The sequence below is a fragment of the Hetaerina americana genome, unplaced genomic scaffold (genome assembly GCF_022747635.1).
Source record: "Hetaerina americana unplaced genomic scaffold, ioHetAmer1.1.p SCAF_4, whole genome shotgun sequence".
Taxonomy (NCBI): Eukaryota; Metazoa; Arthropoda; class Insecta; order Odonata; family Calopterygidae; genus Hetaerina; species Hetaerina americana.
The window spans coordinates 25419864-25433427 of record NW_027286985.1 but is presented as its reverse complement, the minus strand read 5'-3'; the positions used below and the strand labels follow the sequence as shown (position 1 = coordinate 25433427).

At 40.1% G+C, this 13564-nt stretch overlaps 1 protein-coding gene across 3 annotated transcripts in view; it reads right to left on the bottom strand.

Moving 5' to 3' along the window:
• The window catches only part of IA-2 (tyrosine phosphatase IA-2), a 221657-nt gene that overhangs the window by 203470 nt on the left and 4623 nt on the right, over positions 1–13564 (bottom strand). For 2 of the 3 annotated variants that reach the window (XM_071590593.1, XM_071590595.1), the window contains exon 2: positions 2560–2773. In XM_071590593.1, the coding sequence (XP_071446694.1) occupies positions 2560–2737 (178 nt within the window). In that variant the 5' untranslated portion in view covers positions 2738–2773. The remainder of the gene's footprint in view (positions 1–2559; positions 2774–13564) is intronic. The other variant, XM_071590594.1, reaches the window with a different exon arrangement.

Below are 13564 nucleotides of genomic sequence, written 5' to 3'. Positions count from 1 at the left end.
TACACCCACCGCATCCTAGGAGATGTGCAAGATTAAAGGGAGGTTTGTAAAGTGTTTTTTTTACGAAGACTTGAATGCATATTTCTTGCGAGCTTTCCGTCAAAGCGTAATCATAATCTTCGATTGGCATAATTGATTGTGCAAAACTTTGGTTTTAAGCAATATTGTTAATCTACTGTATAATGTTTATGTGGCACAGTTTTCATTGTTTTAAATCCAGCATTACGTCAGCGGAAGCTGCTGCAAGTTGAAACATATGTTCAGCCGACGGTATCAATGGACGAAGCATCCTAAGATCTACTTTATTTTGCATGAAAACGTTGCTTTACCTGAGAAAAATCATAATCCGTATATGCAATGCACGTTATGATAAGAATGTAACATAAAATTTTGCATGAAAATTACACGATAAGGGATATTTCTCATCGCTCTTTAATGAACAGCCATTGCACTAACGAAAGTTAAAAAAACCTTTTTATCACCTAAATGATTGTAGAATAGACAATTTTCAGGGCCGTGACGGAGTAATTAGGAAAAACGCTTCGCAAAAATGGGAGTACGTCCCGTTAGAATGCTTAGAAGGTAACTGTTTCTTAGAGATGTGCATGAAACAGCTCGAAGCGATAGCTCAAATTTAAAAGGAAGCTTAACATTGAGTTGGCACATGATGAATTGTGAGGATCGGTTGAGAATGCGAGGGCCGAAACAGCGCCATGGCTGAAAGTTGCGTCGTCGCTGCGCGTGGAACAGCCTCACGAAAACGGCTCAACTTTTCATTTCCGTAAAACCGCCAGTATCGAGGACTTCCTTTTACTCTCCGGCTCTTGAGGTTTCGTCGCCATGTGACTGGTAATCACTGCAGTCAACGAACAGGCCCGCAGATAGCGAGCGCTTCGTAGATAGCGGGCGCCCTTAGCGCAATGAGGTGCCGTAACATCGTATTTTAGCACCGTTAAGCCGCGTGGTCGGGAGACCATTATTTCCGGATACATTCCGCAATTTGAGGTAGGGGGGAAATGTTTGGTCGCCGAAGAGAAGGAAAAAAATCCTCGGAGAGATGGGATGTTCCTGCTCGCCCGCCATGTCCCCGCTTTATCCATTATTGGTGGAGTTAATTTGGCCTCGCCGCATTGCGGAGAGCGAGTAAAATTACATGCAAATGTAAAACGTTTGATGTGCGTCCACTCGAGCCAGGGAGTGGCTAATTTTGGAGGAAACAAGTGGCAAACTTGCGCTCATTTATTCAAAGAGATACGTAGTTCCACGAAGCGAAAACTTTCTCTGAGATCCGTTTTTGAGGATGAAATTTTAAAGCGTTTTTCGGTCCTTGTTAGAGAACCTTTCGAAATGGGTCCCATCCAAGGATAAGATTTTCCAGTGAAAGGAACCACTTCCGCTTTTTATCACCTATGGTGTAGACGCAGAAGGTGCCGTAAACCGCACCATCTAGTAGCACTAGTTTGTTGACAGATTGGGAAACTGCTCTGCTTAAGGTACGCTTTCATTTAACCATGGAAGTTGATGTTTAAAAAACATTTAATATTTTACTTTATCTCCTACACGCAATGCATTATCGTCTAAGTTCACTTCGTACTTTGACAAATATATTCATTAAAATTTTCAAATGGAATACGTAGATCTAACAATTGTAAATGACATGTGTGATTCAATTGCTTATTCGATAAATGATCTCATGCCGACTTAGCTCTTCAAACAAAGAATTTTGAAATCCATTTTCAACGTACAATAGATAGAATTGAATCCTATCTGCGGTGAGAATACCGAGTTACTATACACATTTTACAGTAAAAAATCATTCAACGCATTGGTACCTTGGCATTGAAGGAGCGAAGATAGAAATCTAATTAAAAGCAATATGCTAAAATGATTGCAGCATTTTCAATGAGCAGATTTTCGTATTTCGACAGCCGCTCTACCATAATGTTAACGGAAATTGCGAATCAAACCTCTCTATATTTTAAGTGTTAAAATGTAAATCCAAATTATTAGCATAAATTAGTCAATATACAACTTCCTTAAGCGTGCGCTAAAAAACACCATTAAAAACAATTTTCAGTAGTAGATTGATGCAGTTGGGCCATTAAAGATGCCTCATTCTAATATTATTTTTGAAATAACAATCTAATCTTTGGAAGACATATTTCAAGCTTATTTTAACAATATAAAGAGAACTAAAACTAATGATATAAACTAATAATTTAAAAAATTAGCCAGCTGAGTATTTCACGTTTGCTGACGTTAAATCGTTTTTAGCTAGCTATTCGGAGACCAAGCATTTTCGTCCATTTCTTCCAAAAATCGATTACGTTACGACTATTGGCGTATAATTCAACAAGCAGGGCACACGAGATACGACCCGTGGGTCACGGGAGTTCGTGCGGTGGGTGGGGGCGGGAGTGAGGAGAGGCGCACTGAAAATTTCTCCCGCATAGATTCAGATGTAATGATTCAAGAAGTTCCGCTACGCCAGTCCCCAAAGGATTGGTCGCTTCTATTGCTCATCTTTCCGAGGGTGGAAATTAATTTCTGGGCACTCACCGACATTCCCTTCGGCCCTGCAGCAGCCGAAGAAGAGGGTGCCTGCGAGCAGGAGGCGGAAGTAAGCTGCCCACTTGGCGGGGGATGACGACGTGTGGCGCCACCTGTTGGCCCTGGACCCCGCGAGCTGCCTCGAGGCCCCTCCTGGGGGCCCCCCTCCGTCGCCCTCCGGCTCCATCCGGAGCGAGGGGGTGATGGGTGGTTTAAAAGGCTTCTTTTCCAAAAATCGGCAACCGGTACGTAAGACATAAGGAAAGAAATGAAAAATCCAATAACCCCTTGCATTTAAGCTTCGCGAAACATTTTCGATTAAAAAAGTTGGTATATTATTATAACTCAATGGGTCATGCGCATTCTTTTTTAATATATCACTTGGTTATACATGGTTTGAACAATTATGAGAATGATGCAAATTGAACGTTTTTCTAAAGACAGGACACTTTTAAAAAAACATTTTATTTTGTAAATATCATGCAGCAGCAACATAACTTCCTTTTTTCAATGCACGTTTGTATTGAAAAAAATGGAACTATGTTGCCGCACCCTGTATTAAACATATTTGTAAAATACCATATTAAATTATGTTGTTTACTTTGATAATGTGTGTTTTACATAAATAAATCCGTTTGTAATCAAATATTTATTGGCTGAAATATCGAATCAACAAAATTATAAATACTCTTAAAATTAACTAACCATTAATATTTTTGAGTCATTAATAATAATATATGACCTAAGTACGTTTAGTCAATATTCACGGACTCAATCATTATCAATTCACCGATATACTTTCCATTAAACGATATGTTTGTCAAGCTAGTTGCATCTACCCCGTTGCATGTTCTTGGGTGCGTCTGGATAAAGCCCACAGCAAATTTTCTTGACAAACATTGTAAATATTAACTGTGTATTGATCGCTAAACACGTAATATCGATGACGACCAAGATTCTTATTTATTTTCGTAGCTCTCTGTTTGATACAGGTGGGCATAGGACTGATTATATGAGTTTTTGGAGCCATCGGAAGGAAAACGTTGACCTGTTGATCCACATTGTCCTTTTACTGCGCTCCTTTATCTGGAGAACACGCAGAGTAGTGAAACACATTCGCAAATGTATTTGAAGAACATCAAGCTAATGAAACAAGAGGGGAGGTAGTCGGCCATTTCGACCTCCATGGACGTAAACAGCTGAGGAAGAGAAATTATCCGATTTTTAAGGTTAACTAGAGCGCTACCTTCAATTGCAAGAGACAGTTTCGCAGCTGAAATTACGAGCCGCTCCGCATTGGAAGTTTGGTCTCCCGTAATCTAACTTCGTCACTCCGTGAAATTAAATGCTCTTGTCTCACTTAGCTGACTTCCTTCAATCATATATTCATCTGCCACTTACGCAATGGAATCTTAAGACCACAAGAACTTAGGTAATTTCCAATTTTTGCGAAATTTTGCCCGAAGCTCGTGCACATGCATATTCTCGACAGTTTGGGCTTAGATTTATTCCCTGGTTATACCCAAAAGAATTTATTTAAGGTACTAGGATGTGTCCCAGAAGGTTTCCATCCTGGTGTCATAAATTTCACTGTTTTAAACAGAGAACCTAGGATCGTTTTCATGATTTGTCGATTCGCGTACAGTGGTGAAAAGTTGATGCTAAGCAAAAGGTTCAAAATTTTGAATGAAAAAAATAGGAGTATTAATAATTTAATATTGATAAATTTTATAGCTTTATTTTCCTTATTTTTCGTTGATCCGACAGTAAATAATTTCGTCATTCACAATAAGTATTCATCTAACTACGTTGAGAACTCGTGGACATTTGTTATATGAACGCAGCCATTTTTCTGTATTAAGTCAGAGTTATAGTATTGGCATTCCTCTCTGAGAAAATATAAGGATTTAAAATAACATAATTATGGTGTCTTACAAAATAGTAAACGTATTTTCGACAATTTACTCTGAAATGGTGCACAATTAAGTGTCAATTTTAGCGATTTTTTAGCGATTAGGGCTGGAAAATTTTTCAAATATGAATGACAATAATTTTGTAACCTCTTTCTTAAAATGAATTTGGTAATAAATCATGTTTAGTTTGAAAATGATCGCACTAATCAATAGACCACTATGCAGCCTATAGAAGGCAACTTAAAACGTAGTGCACTTACAAAAGTAGTGCCCGGCGTCTAAGTAATTATAATTTTGATCTTGATCAAAGCCAAAAGTAATCAAGATAGGGATTTATGACCCAATCCGCTACCGCCGCCATATCCGCCCTTGAGTTTTACCCGGAATATTTCTGAGATTTCTTAAAGTTCTTCACTTACTGGAGATCACGAGATCAGGACTCAACAAGTTAATTCTCAGTAAATTTATAAAAGATACGATGGAACCTAAATGGTACAATTCGGATGTTAGAAATGTATTGCGACGTCAAAGGCTATGTCACGCCAAGATAAAAAATATTGGGGATGATATCTCTAGAGACAAAAAGACTGAGATGACTTGTGGTTACAAGATATCTAGGGCAAAAGCCACGAAGGAATTTCGCAAAGCACTAAGCGAATTCAAAATGAAAAGATTAGTGGAAAATTTGAAAGAGAATCCGAAAGCAATTTGGTCGTACGTCAGAGAGGTTCAGGGAAATAAGTCAACAGTTAATTCATACAAAAATGATAAAGGAGAAAGAGTACCCAGAAGTTTGGAAAAGGCCAACTTATTAAATTCCTTCTTCCAAAGCGTCTTCACCGACGTCTCACCGAATGTCTCCGATAACTTACCAAATCGTTCTGGCCAACCGATGCCCAAAATTGAAATCTCATATGAAGGAACAGAGCGTTTGCAGAAAAACATTTAGCCTAATAAATCCTTCGACCCTGATGAAATATCCGCTCATTTATTAAATGATCTACTTTGGAAATTGCACCGTATCTAGAAATCATATTTAGAAAGTCGCCGGTAAATCACAAGGTTCCCAGATATTGAAAAACGGCTAACGTATCACCAAAGTTTAAAAACGGAGACAAGGAGAAACCAAGCAATTACAGACCTATTTCCCTCTCGGCCATTTCGTTCAAGGTTATGGAACATATAGTTGCTAATTCGATCGTGAGACACCTCAATAGTCAGGGGTTATTAATGAAAAATCAGCACAGTTTCCGAAAGGGTGGATCCTGCGAGACACAACTTGCGCTTTTCACGCATGATCTTCTTATTTCTGGTGAGAGCAATATTCCAGTGGACACGGTTTTTTAAATTTTAAAAACTCTTTCAACAAAGTACCTCGTATGAGGTACTTTGTCGAAAGTACTCGTACGAGGTACATTATAAGGTACCTCGTAGTAAACTACTCGCAAAGCTAGAAGCACATGGCATAGACAAAAATATCCGGAGTTGGATTAAAGACTTTTTGAATGGTCGGGTACAAAGAGTAGTCATAGATGGAGTTGGCTCAATTGCAGTAGAAGTCACCACAGGTGTTCTCCAGGGAAATGCTGTTGGACATATTTTATTCCTACGTTACATTAACGACATTGACTCCTCAGTCACTAGTAAGATACGTTAATTTGCCCATGATGCAGCGGTTTACCGTGATGTCCATGATCCTGAGGACACAGCAGCTTTGACATATGACCTTAATGCTATACAAAACTGGTGCTGCACTTGGCAATTAGAATTAATCTTAAAAAAATGCGCAGTCATAAATTTTTGGAATATGAGCTATTCCCACCCGAGCGCCTACTGCATTGGGAACACCGAAATGGATTGTGTAGACTCAATTAAATACCTAGGCTTTACCCTCACTCACAATCACTCCTGGGTGAAACGCATACGGGGAATATGTGGACCCTCTGACAAAAAATTGGGATTTATTAGAAGATTACTAGGTAAATGTGATGAAAAGGTCATAGAGAAATGTTACCTGTCGTCGGTTAAACCTTTGAGAAGAGAATTGGATCGCGTGGAACGTAGAGGAGCTAGATATATAAAACTTTGTTATAATAAGCCAAATAGCGTATCCAAAATATTAGAGCAGCTAGGCTGGGAATCACTCACGGAGCGAAGGTTAAATTACAGATTGAAGCTTTTGCATTAATTGGAAGGAGGTCTTTTTAGCAGTGATTTTGAAAATGTATTATTACCCCCATCGTTTTATGGTAGGAGAGATCATGCCAATAAAATGTGAGAGATTAAATGTAGGACAGATAGATTTAAGATGTAATTTTCCACGAACGATAAGGGAAGGTTGCGACCGAGGTAGGGATCATATTCGGGTCAAAATTAGTGTATTCACTCCATGCCACATACCCTATCAGTGGATTGCAGGGTACTAAAATATTGAAAAGTATAAACAGAAGTTTTGCAAAATAGTTTTTCAATATTAGTTTCAGGAAATTCGTTTTAATTCGTCTTACCCAAAACTCTTCTTCTTAACTCAAATTTCCCTAATTTTCCATTGCGGATGATTCCCCTTACCAACGGCTCAAATGACACGTTCAAACTTAACCACCGCTCAAACTCATCCACCGATGGCAATCTTTACAGACTACCTAAACATTGGGCATAACGGCTGATCTGAGAACTTGCGTCACATCCGCTTGGCGGCATTTCAGAAACCCACCACGTCACTCGGCGTAATGCGCCCGTATTCTAATAGCCGTGGTGGTAGTGGTTCAACACAGACCCGAGTGGTGTACTTTCCGTGCTCACCCCTTCTGCCTGTGACAGCCATCCATTCCCTTGGCAGGGCCCTTATTGCCCTCGAAGTTTTACGGCCAGCAACAGGTCTTCTCGACAATGGTCACGGAGACCCTCGAAGCGGATTGGACGCAGCCAATTGGGAATCGATCCCATTTATTTTTTTCTTTCAAGGCAACGCATTAAACGGAGTGGGTCCCTACGATCCTTTTCCACGCGCCCTTGGCTCACGGAGACCACTCTCGGGATCATTAAAGAATTTTTATACCTGAGTGCCAACCTCAGCAATGTTATCATTCACTTGAGCTGGCGTCAAACACGCGTGAGAACTTTCAACTTCTGGTGCGGAAAGCGTGAGCCAAAATCTTCACGAAGACGAGAAATTAGTGCAACTAGACATGTGTAACTACTAAACGGAACTGTTTCCTTGCAATTGAAATGAAGTATGTACACCTTTTGATGACGACGATTCCTCTGAAGTAAAATTTGGTTTAATAGGGTCTAAAAGGCATGCGTATGGAATTTTATATATAAATATTGTAGAACAAAAAATTGTCACGTAAATGTCAGTGTTCATTAATGAGTTTGAAAAGATTTTTATCCCCGATCGGTTTTAAATATTATAAATCCCGGTGTAAATTGTCTATTTTCCAAGAATGGTGCGCATAACATCGTACTTATCGAGAGGGAAATTTCTAAAACAAACAATTTCGAAAGCTATTGAAGAATCTCAGATAATTTTCATTATTTTTCAAGCAACATCAATCAAACGAAATTTACCGAGTAAAAATATCTACTATCCAAAATAGTTCAAGACTTTTGTATCCTTTTAAAAATGAGTTAGACAAATAACGTTCTCTAAACCGTTTCAGAAATTTTTGTTTTGGTGATGAAGATAAGAAAGAATATTTGTGGTTTAAGACTTCCATAAATATGAACTTTTATGGAGCATATATTTTAAGGCCCAGATCACCAAAATCATTTAGAGAGCATGCCCAGCAAAAGCTCGTGAAACATCAGATTTCCCAACATTATTTAGAAAGTTAGAAGAAATAGCCGAGCACTCAAATTTTCAATGGAATAAATGGGTTAACGTCATAATAACCTTGGGATATTTCATATTTCAAAGGTATAGGTACATCGATCTATAGTGAAAAAGTTTAGTCTCCTAGGCATGAGAGCTATACGCAATCCACAAGTACACCAAAAATAATGTCCAACCGGAAGACGTCGACAGTAGAATCCGAGGAACAGTAGTTTTTATAAATTTCACGTAATGTTTAACGAATATTATTTTTTTTCGTTGTGTCTATAGTCCCTTCCATTAAAAAAGGTCCTTTGCCGTTTTCTTTGGAATGAGAGCTAAGAAGCAGCTTATCATATCTGGAAATTGAAAATTTCACTGAAGTTACCGAATGGTTAATCCTGAATAGATAAATCTACTCGATGTTGGTGTTGAAACGCAAGCGCACAACCACACAAATCCCAGAATAGTTCTAAAACCTGTTTAAAAAAATATTTATACCGCTGCCGTACCATTTCGCAATCGCCAAAAAAAGTAGCCTTATCCATTGAAGCAGTACATCAAAACCTCTGTGAGCACAAAATTCAACGCCGATCATGATCCGCTTAGAAGCAACGATAAAACGCTGATTGACTGATGGAACTCCTAAAAATATGACGAGTCCTCTAAGACCTCTGGAGTGAGGAAAATAAAATAAATGAATTGACGTGAGGACGGGGCATCATCCTTCAACGCTGCGTATCCCTGTGCCTTCGACGTCTTCTCAGTTGAGTCGAAGAGCCCTCTCTCTTCCCCTCCATCATCCCCGCTCTGCAGAGATGGGTAGAGAGAAATGTGGATTGGAGGCGTGAGGTGGGGGTCGTGGGAGGGAAGGACGCGTGTTCGAGGATGGGTGGAGGGGCGTGGGCGTTGACGGACGAGAGAGGGTGGATGACGGGAGGGGGAGGGAGAGAGAGGGATGGAGGTGATATCCGGGGTTGAAAGGAATCGGGAAGTGTGCGAGACAGATGTGGGTTTTCACCGGGGTCGAGGAGTGGTGTGGGAGTAGGGCGGCGGGGAAACCAAAGGGATGGCGCCCCAATGGGAGAGCATAGATCCCATCTTCTAGCGTGAAATTGGTTCGTGGGGTCCAGGGGGGGGGATGGAGATACGTAGGAGGAGGGATGGGGAATAGGAAGCAGTCAGGCGAGAGAGGGAAGGAGAGGTCATCTTCAAACTAGGACTGTAAATAGGATCAGGGATTGTTGGTGTCCGGATATTCGGTTATTATCTTCTCCGGATTATCCGTTTACCCCAATTTGGACATTCACGTTACAAAAGATATTCGGATCTTGGAATGCAGAGTTAATCAACCCCTTTGAGGAACATAGCAAATCGATTCCCGATCCTTCAACCGCGTTTCCGATTAATTAAACAGGAACCAATTGAGTTGATGCGACCAAATTATATTCCTGCTTCCCCAACAAACAAAGACAACTTTAATGTCGGAGAAATAATGTACGCAAAAAAATAGATTTAAAAATTCGATTTGCAAAACTATATCATTGAGTTTTCCCTCGCACGGACTGTAGCCATTTCGAGAAAAGTTTTAGACCTCAATAACCGCCTTCGGTATTGGAAATGGTAGGAAAATAGAATGATTTTATTTCAACGGCCTTTTTATAAAGCTGGACTTCGTGAAATGACACTCTTTTCACACAACAATCGGTGCGACAACAAACTTCCGCGCTTGGTGACTCATGAGATACGTTCGATTAGGCAGGCGAAGAACGTAGACATCCAACGGAGTGACATATTATTAAAATTAATAATAAGCTACCTAATTATTAATAAATGTGATTCGTAGAGTATTATTCTGTAGTTCATTTCATATCCCAGGAAAATGTCTATTTTCTTCTCCTCTCCCCTTAAATTTCCACTATTGATCACAGTATTCAGTATCGTGCTACCCTTAAATATCTCAATTTTTCCATTTCATGCTATTTTTTTCAATATCTCCCTCTCCTCCTTATGTACACTATACGTGACACTTATTTAAATACCTCCTCACTAGCCATATAATATTCTGCTTCTTTATATGTTCGTATCTGAAATTGCTCCAACCTGAGGTCGCGGGTTCGATTCCCGCCTAGATGGTTTGTCTTCCACCTAAGGCTTAAGGAATTAGTGATTATCTTTAATGTACTGAACGTAATATGTAGGGGTTAGGTGGAAGAAGGGACTATGAATTCACAATCTCCCCCAATAAAGTCGAGAAATAAAATAAATAAATCTGCAGTTATCCTCTTTCCTTGAAAACCGATTTGAACCGTAGGCGCAAAAATAGCTCAGCGAAAGAAAATAATAATTGTTCATCGAGCAGTGCAATAATCATAAACCTGTTGTATTTGCTTATTGACGATTTACACTATAGCTAATTATCGTTCATACCATTTGCACATATTGCCTGGATAGAGAAAAGTAAGTGCATCACAAAGAACTCCATATGCATCAAAGCATATACGAGGGTCATCCGGAAAGTAGTACCCGTTCGTGAATTAAAGACACAAAAGTAAATATTAACTAACATAAAAAATTTTATTTGAAAGAGGATACTTTAAACTACTTCTCAACATAATCTCCAAGCAAATTAAGGCATTTGTCATAACGTGTGACAAGTTTCTGTATTCCTGCTGCATAGTCCTTCGCCGCCAGCTCATTGAGATACGCGAGGGACCCATCTTGCACAAATTTTTGCATAATGCAGATGGTGTTTAACAATTTCATGAACAATTGTTCGAGAAACATTGGGAAAATGCTCACAGATGTCATCAATTGTGACGCGCCGATCGTTCCTCACGAATTCGTCAACTGAGCTCACCAGTTGGTCTGTAATGACAGACGGTCTCCCCGAACGCTCATCGTCGTGTGTGTTCCCCCTCCCCATGTTGAAGTTGCGACACCACCGCCGAACAGACGACTCGTCCATTACATTGTCTCCATACACCTCCTTTAATTGGCGATGAATATCACATGGGCGAACGTTTCTTGCATTGAGGAATTTAATCACTGCCCTCACTTCACAACTGGCGGCGTTCTCAATTTTTTTAAACATTGTAAACAATCACAGAAACAACACAGGCAATGCTAGCGTCACGCAACTTGGCTCAGAGAAGGCAGACAAGCCACTGAAGCTATCTGACCTCGTCCAGCGGCTACTCGCGTCGTCAGCACTTCATGCGGCACGAACGGGTACTACTTTCCGGATGACCCTCGTAGTTCAAGATTTACTTTTTCAGACCGTCCCACACAATGTCTATTACGCTATATTAAATCAATTTAATTCGACTAAATATCACCTTTGTTCTGACCTTCCCTTTCTGATGTCTTGGCAGTTTAATTCACAGATGGTTTTAGCAATTTCGGCTAGCCTATCAAACACTACACCTACATTTAGCTAGTGCCGTTCCACATATCCCCAACATTACGAGAAATCCACTCCATGAAATTTCGTGCACCCTAAGATGATATGATACATCCCGAGAATTAAGTCTAATTTTGTAATTGTGCCATTATTGCCACGATCTACTCATTATGAAAACCTTTACGTTAACCTAAACGTAACCTTTAAAAATAATGAAAATACCAACATTTTGCCTGCGTCACGCGCTAACAAACCGTTACGGCATTCTACCGGCAAATATGATCACATTTCCACCAGGATGTCATAAGTGTACACCGAAACCCGAAGTCCTCTTTCACTATTCTGAACAAGCTAGTATCCCTTCTGAAGGGACTGTCTTGATAGCCGAGATACCGTTTCCCTCGCTCCAATACTAGGGAGGTATGCGCAGACACACCCTTTCTTAGCATATTATACAAGTACGTATCAAGCTTTTGTTAACTGTTCCCACTCCGAACAGAAACAGATTGGGGGACATGCAAGCATCATTGTTTTGTAAAATTGTTGAGATCTTAAAATACCACCTAAAATATATCATCTAAGCATAGGGGTTCTCCCAAAATCCCTATTGTTTAACCATTTTGTCACAATCTTATCACCAATAAAACACCGATTTTGGAACACTAACGCCGTCGAGAATAAAAAAACTGGTACTGCGATGGGTTGAAAGAGAAAATAAATGGGACTATCTTGCTAAACCGCAACCTATTCGCAGAACATTGGTTTTCCCTACCTTGATTTTGAGCATAAGCGTTTAGTCAAATGTATTGTTTCGCCGCCGCCGGCATGAGTTTTCCGACAAAAATCGGTTTCCCCGGAAATTCTATTACATCCCCGAGTTAATTGTCTCTTTCAAATTTATTTTCCAGCAATTGAATTTTTTGTCATTTTATCGCAGTGCAAAGGGAAAATGAAGTTTCATTTCATCTTGCTTTGGTATTTACAGCAGTTTTATAATTTTAAAGCTAAACTTTTTTCTGTACAACATTCACTTCACCAATACCGATTTTGCCGGTCGCGGTAATTGAAAGGAGTGTAACTCTCGCGGTTAGCGAGGAATTTCTGTAGCAAAATATTTCACTCGAGAGTATTTGGTTCCAGCAAAAAAGGTTATGGTGAAATTTGAAATCGAATAACCCATTCGCTGTAATCAAAGCAAGAGGTAGCTCATTTATGGAACATTAAATCCATAGACAAAAGTGACCTAAAAGGTAAATATTTCATTAAAATAATGAGCAATTCACATGAATTAACACTCGACGTAAGTCTGATTTCAATCGATCATAGGAATACACTGCGCAAACAGATTGGTTTAATGATTCAGGTGGGCAGAGAATATGCCATCCCTATACAAAGGTTAGCAGCTGAAATTATTTCAAAAAACACTTAAACTTGCTTTATATTCATCTAATGCAATCACGCGACTTTGGGTGGAGAAGCCTAAAACATTTTTTGCGCCGATTTAGGGTATCCATATGGCGCTAAAAACTTATTATCAAACTGCTCCCTTGCGATCGACCTTAGTACCGGCGCCGAGGGGGGGCAGTAAGGGTCGAAGGAGGAGGCGGGCAGTGATATCAGGAGACAAAAAAACCGAGGCCGGGCCGAGGGAGCAGAAGCAACGTGTGCTGAAAGGGCATGGGGCGGGCTCGGTGAGGGAATACGGTTTGGGCCGGGAAGCGTGGGGGCGTATGGGATGTAAAGTCCATTCACACCTGCGCGGGCATGACCAACATTCGAACTGCTACGAGAGAGAGAGAAGAGAAACAAAAGAAAGCTGGATGTACACTACATGAGCCCCCTCCCACCCACCAGCACCACCTTCTGCCACGCCCCCATCCCAAC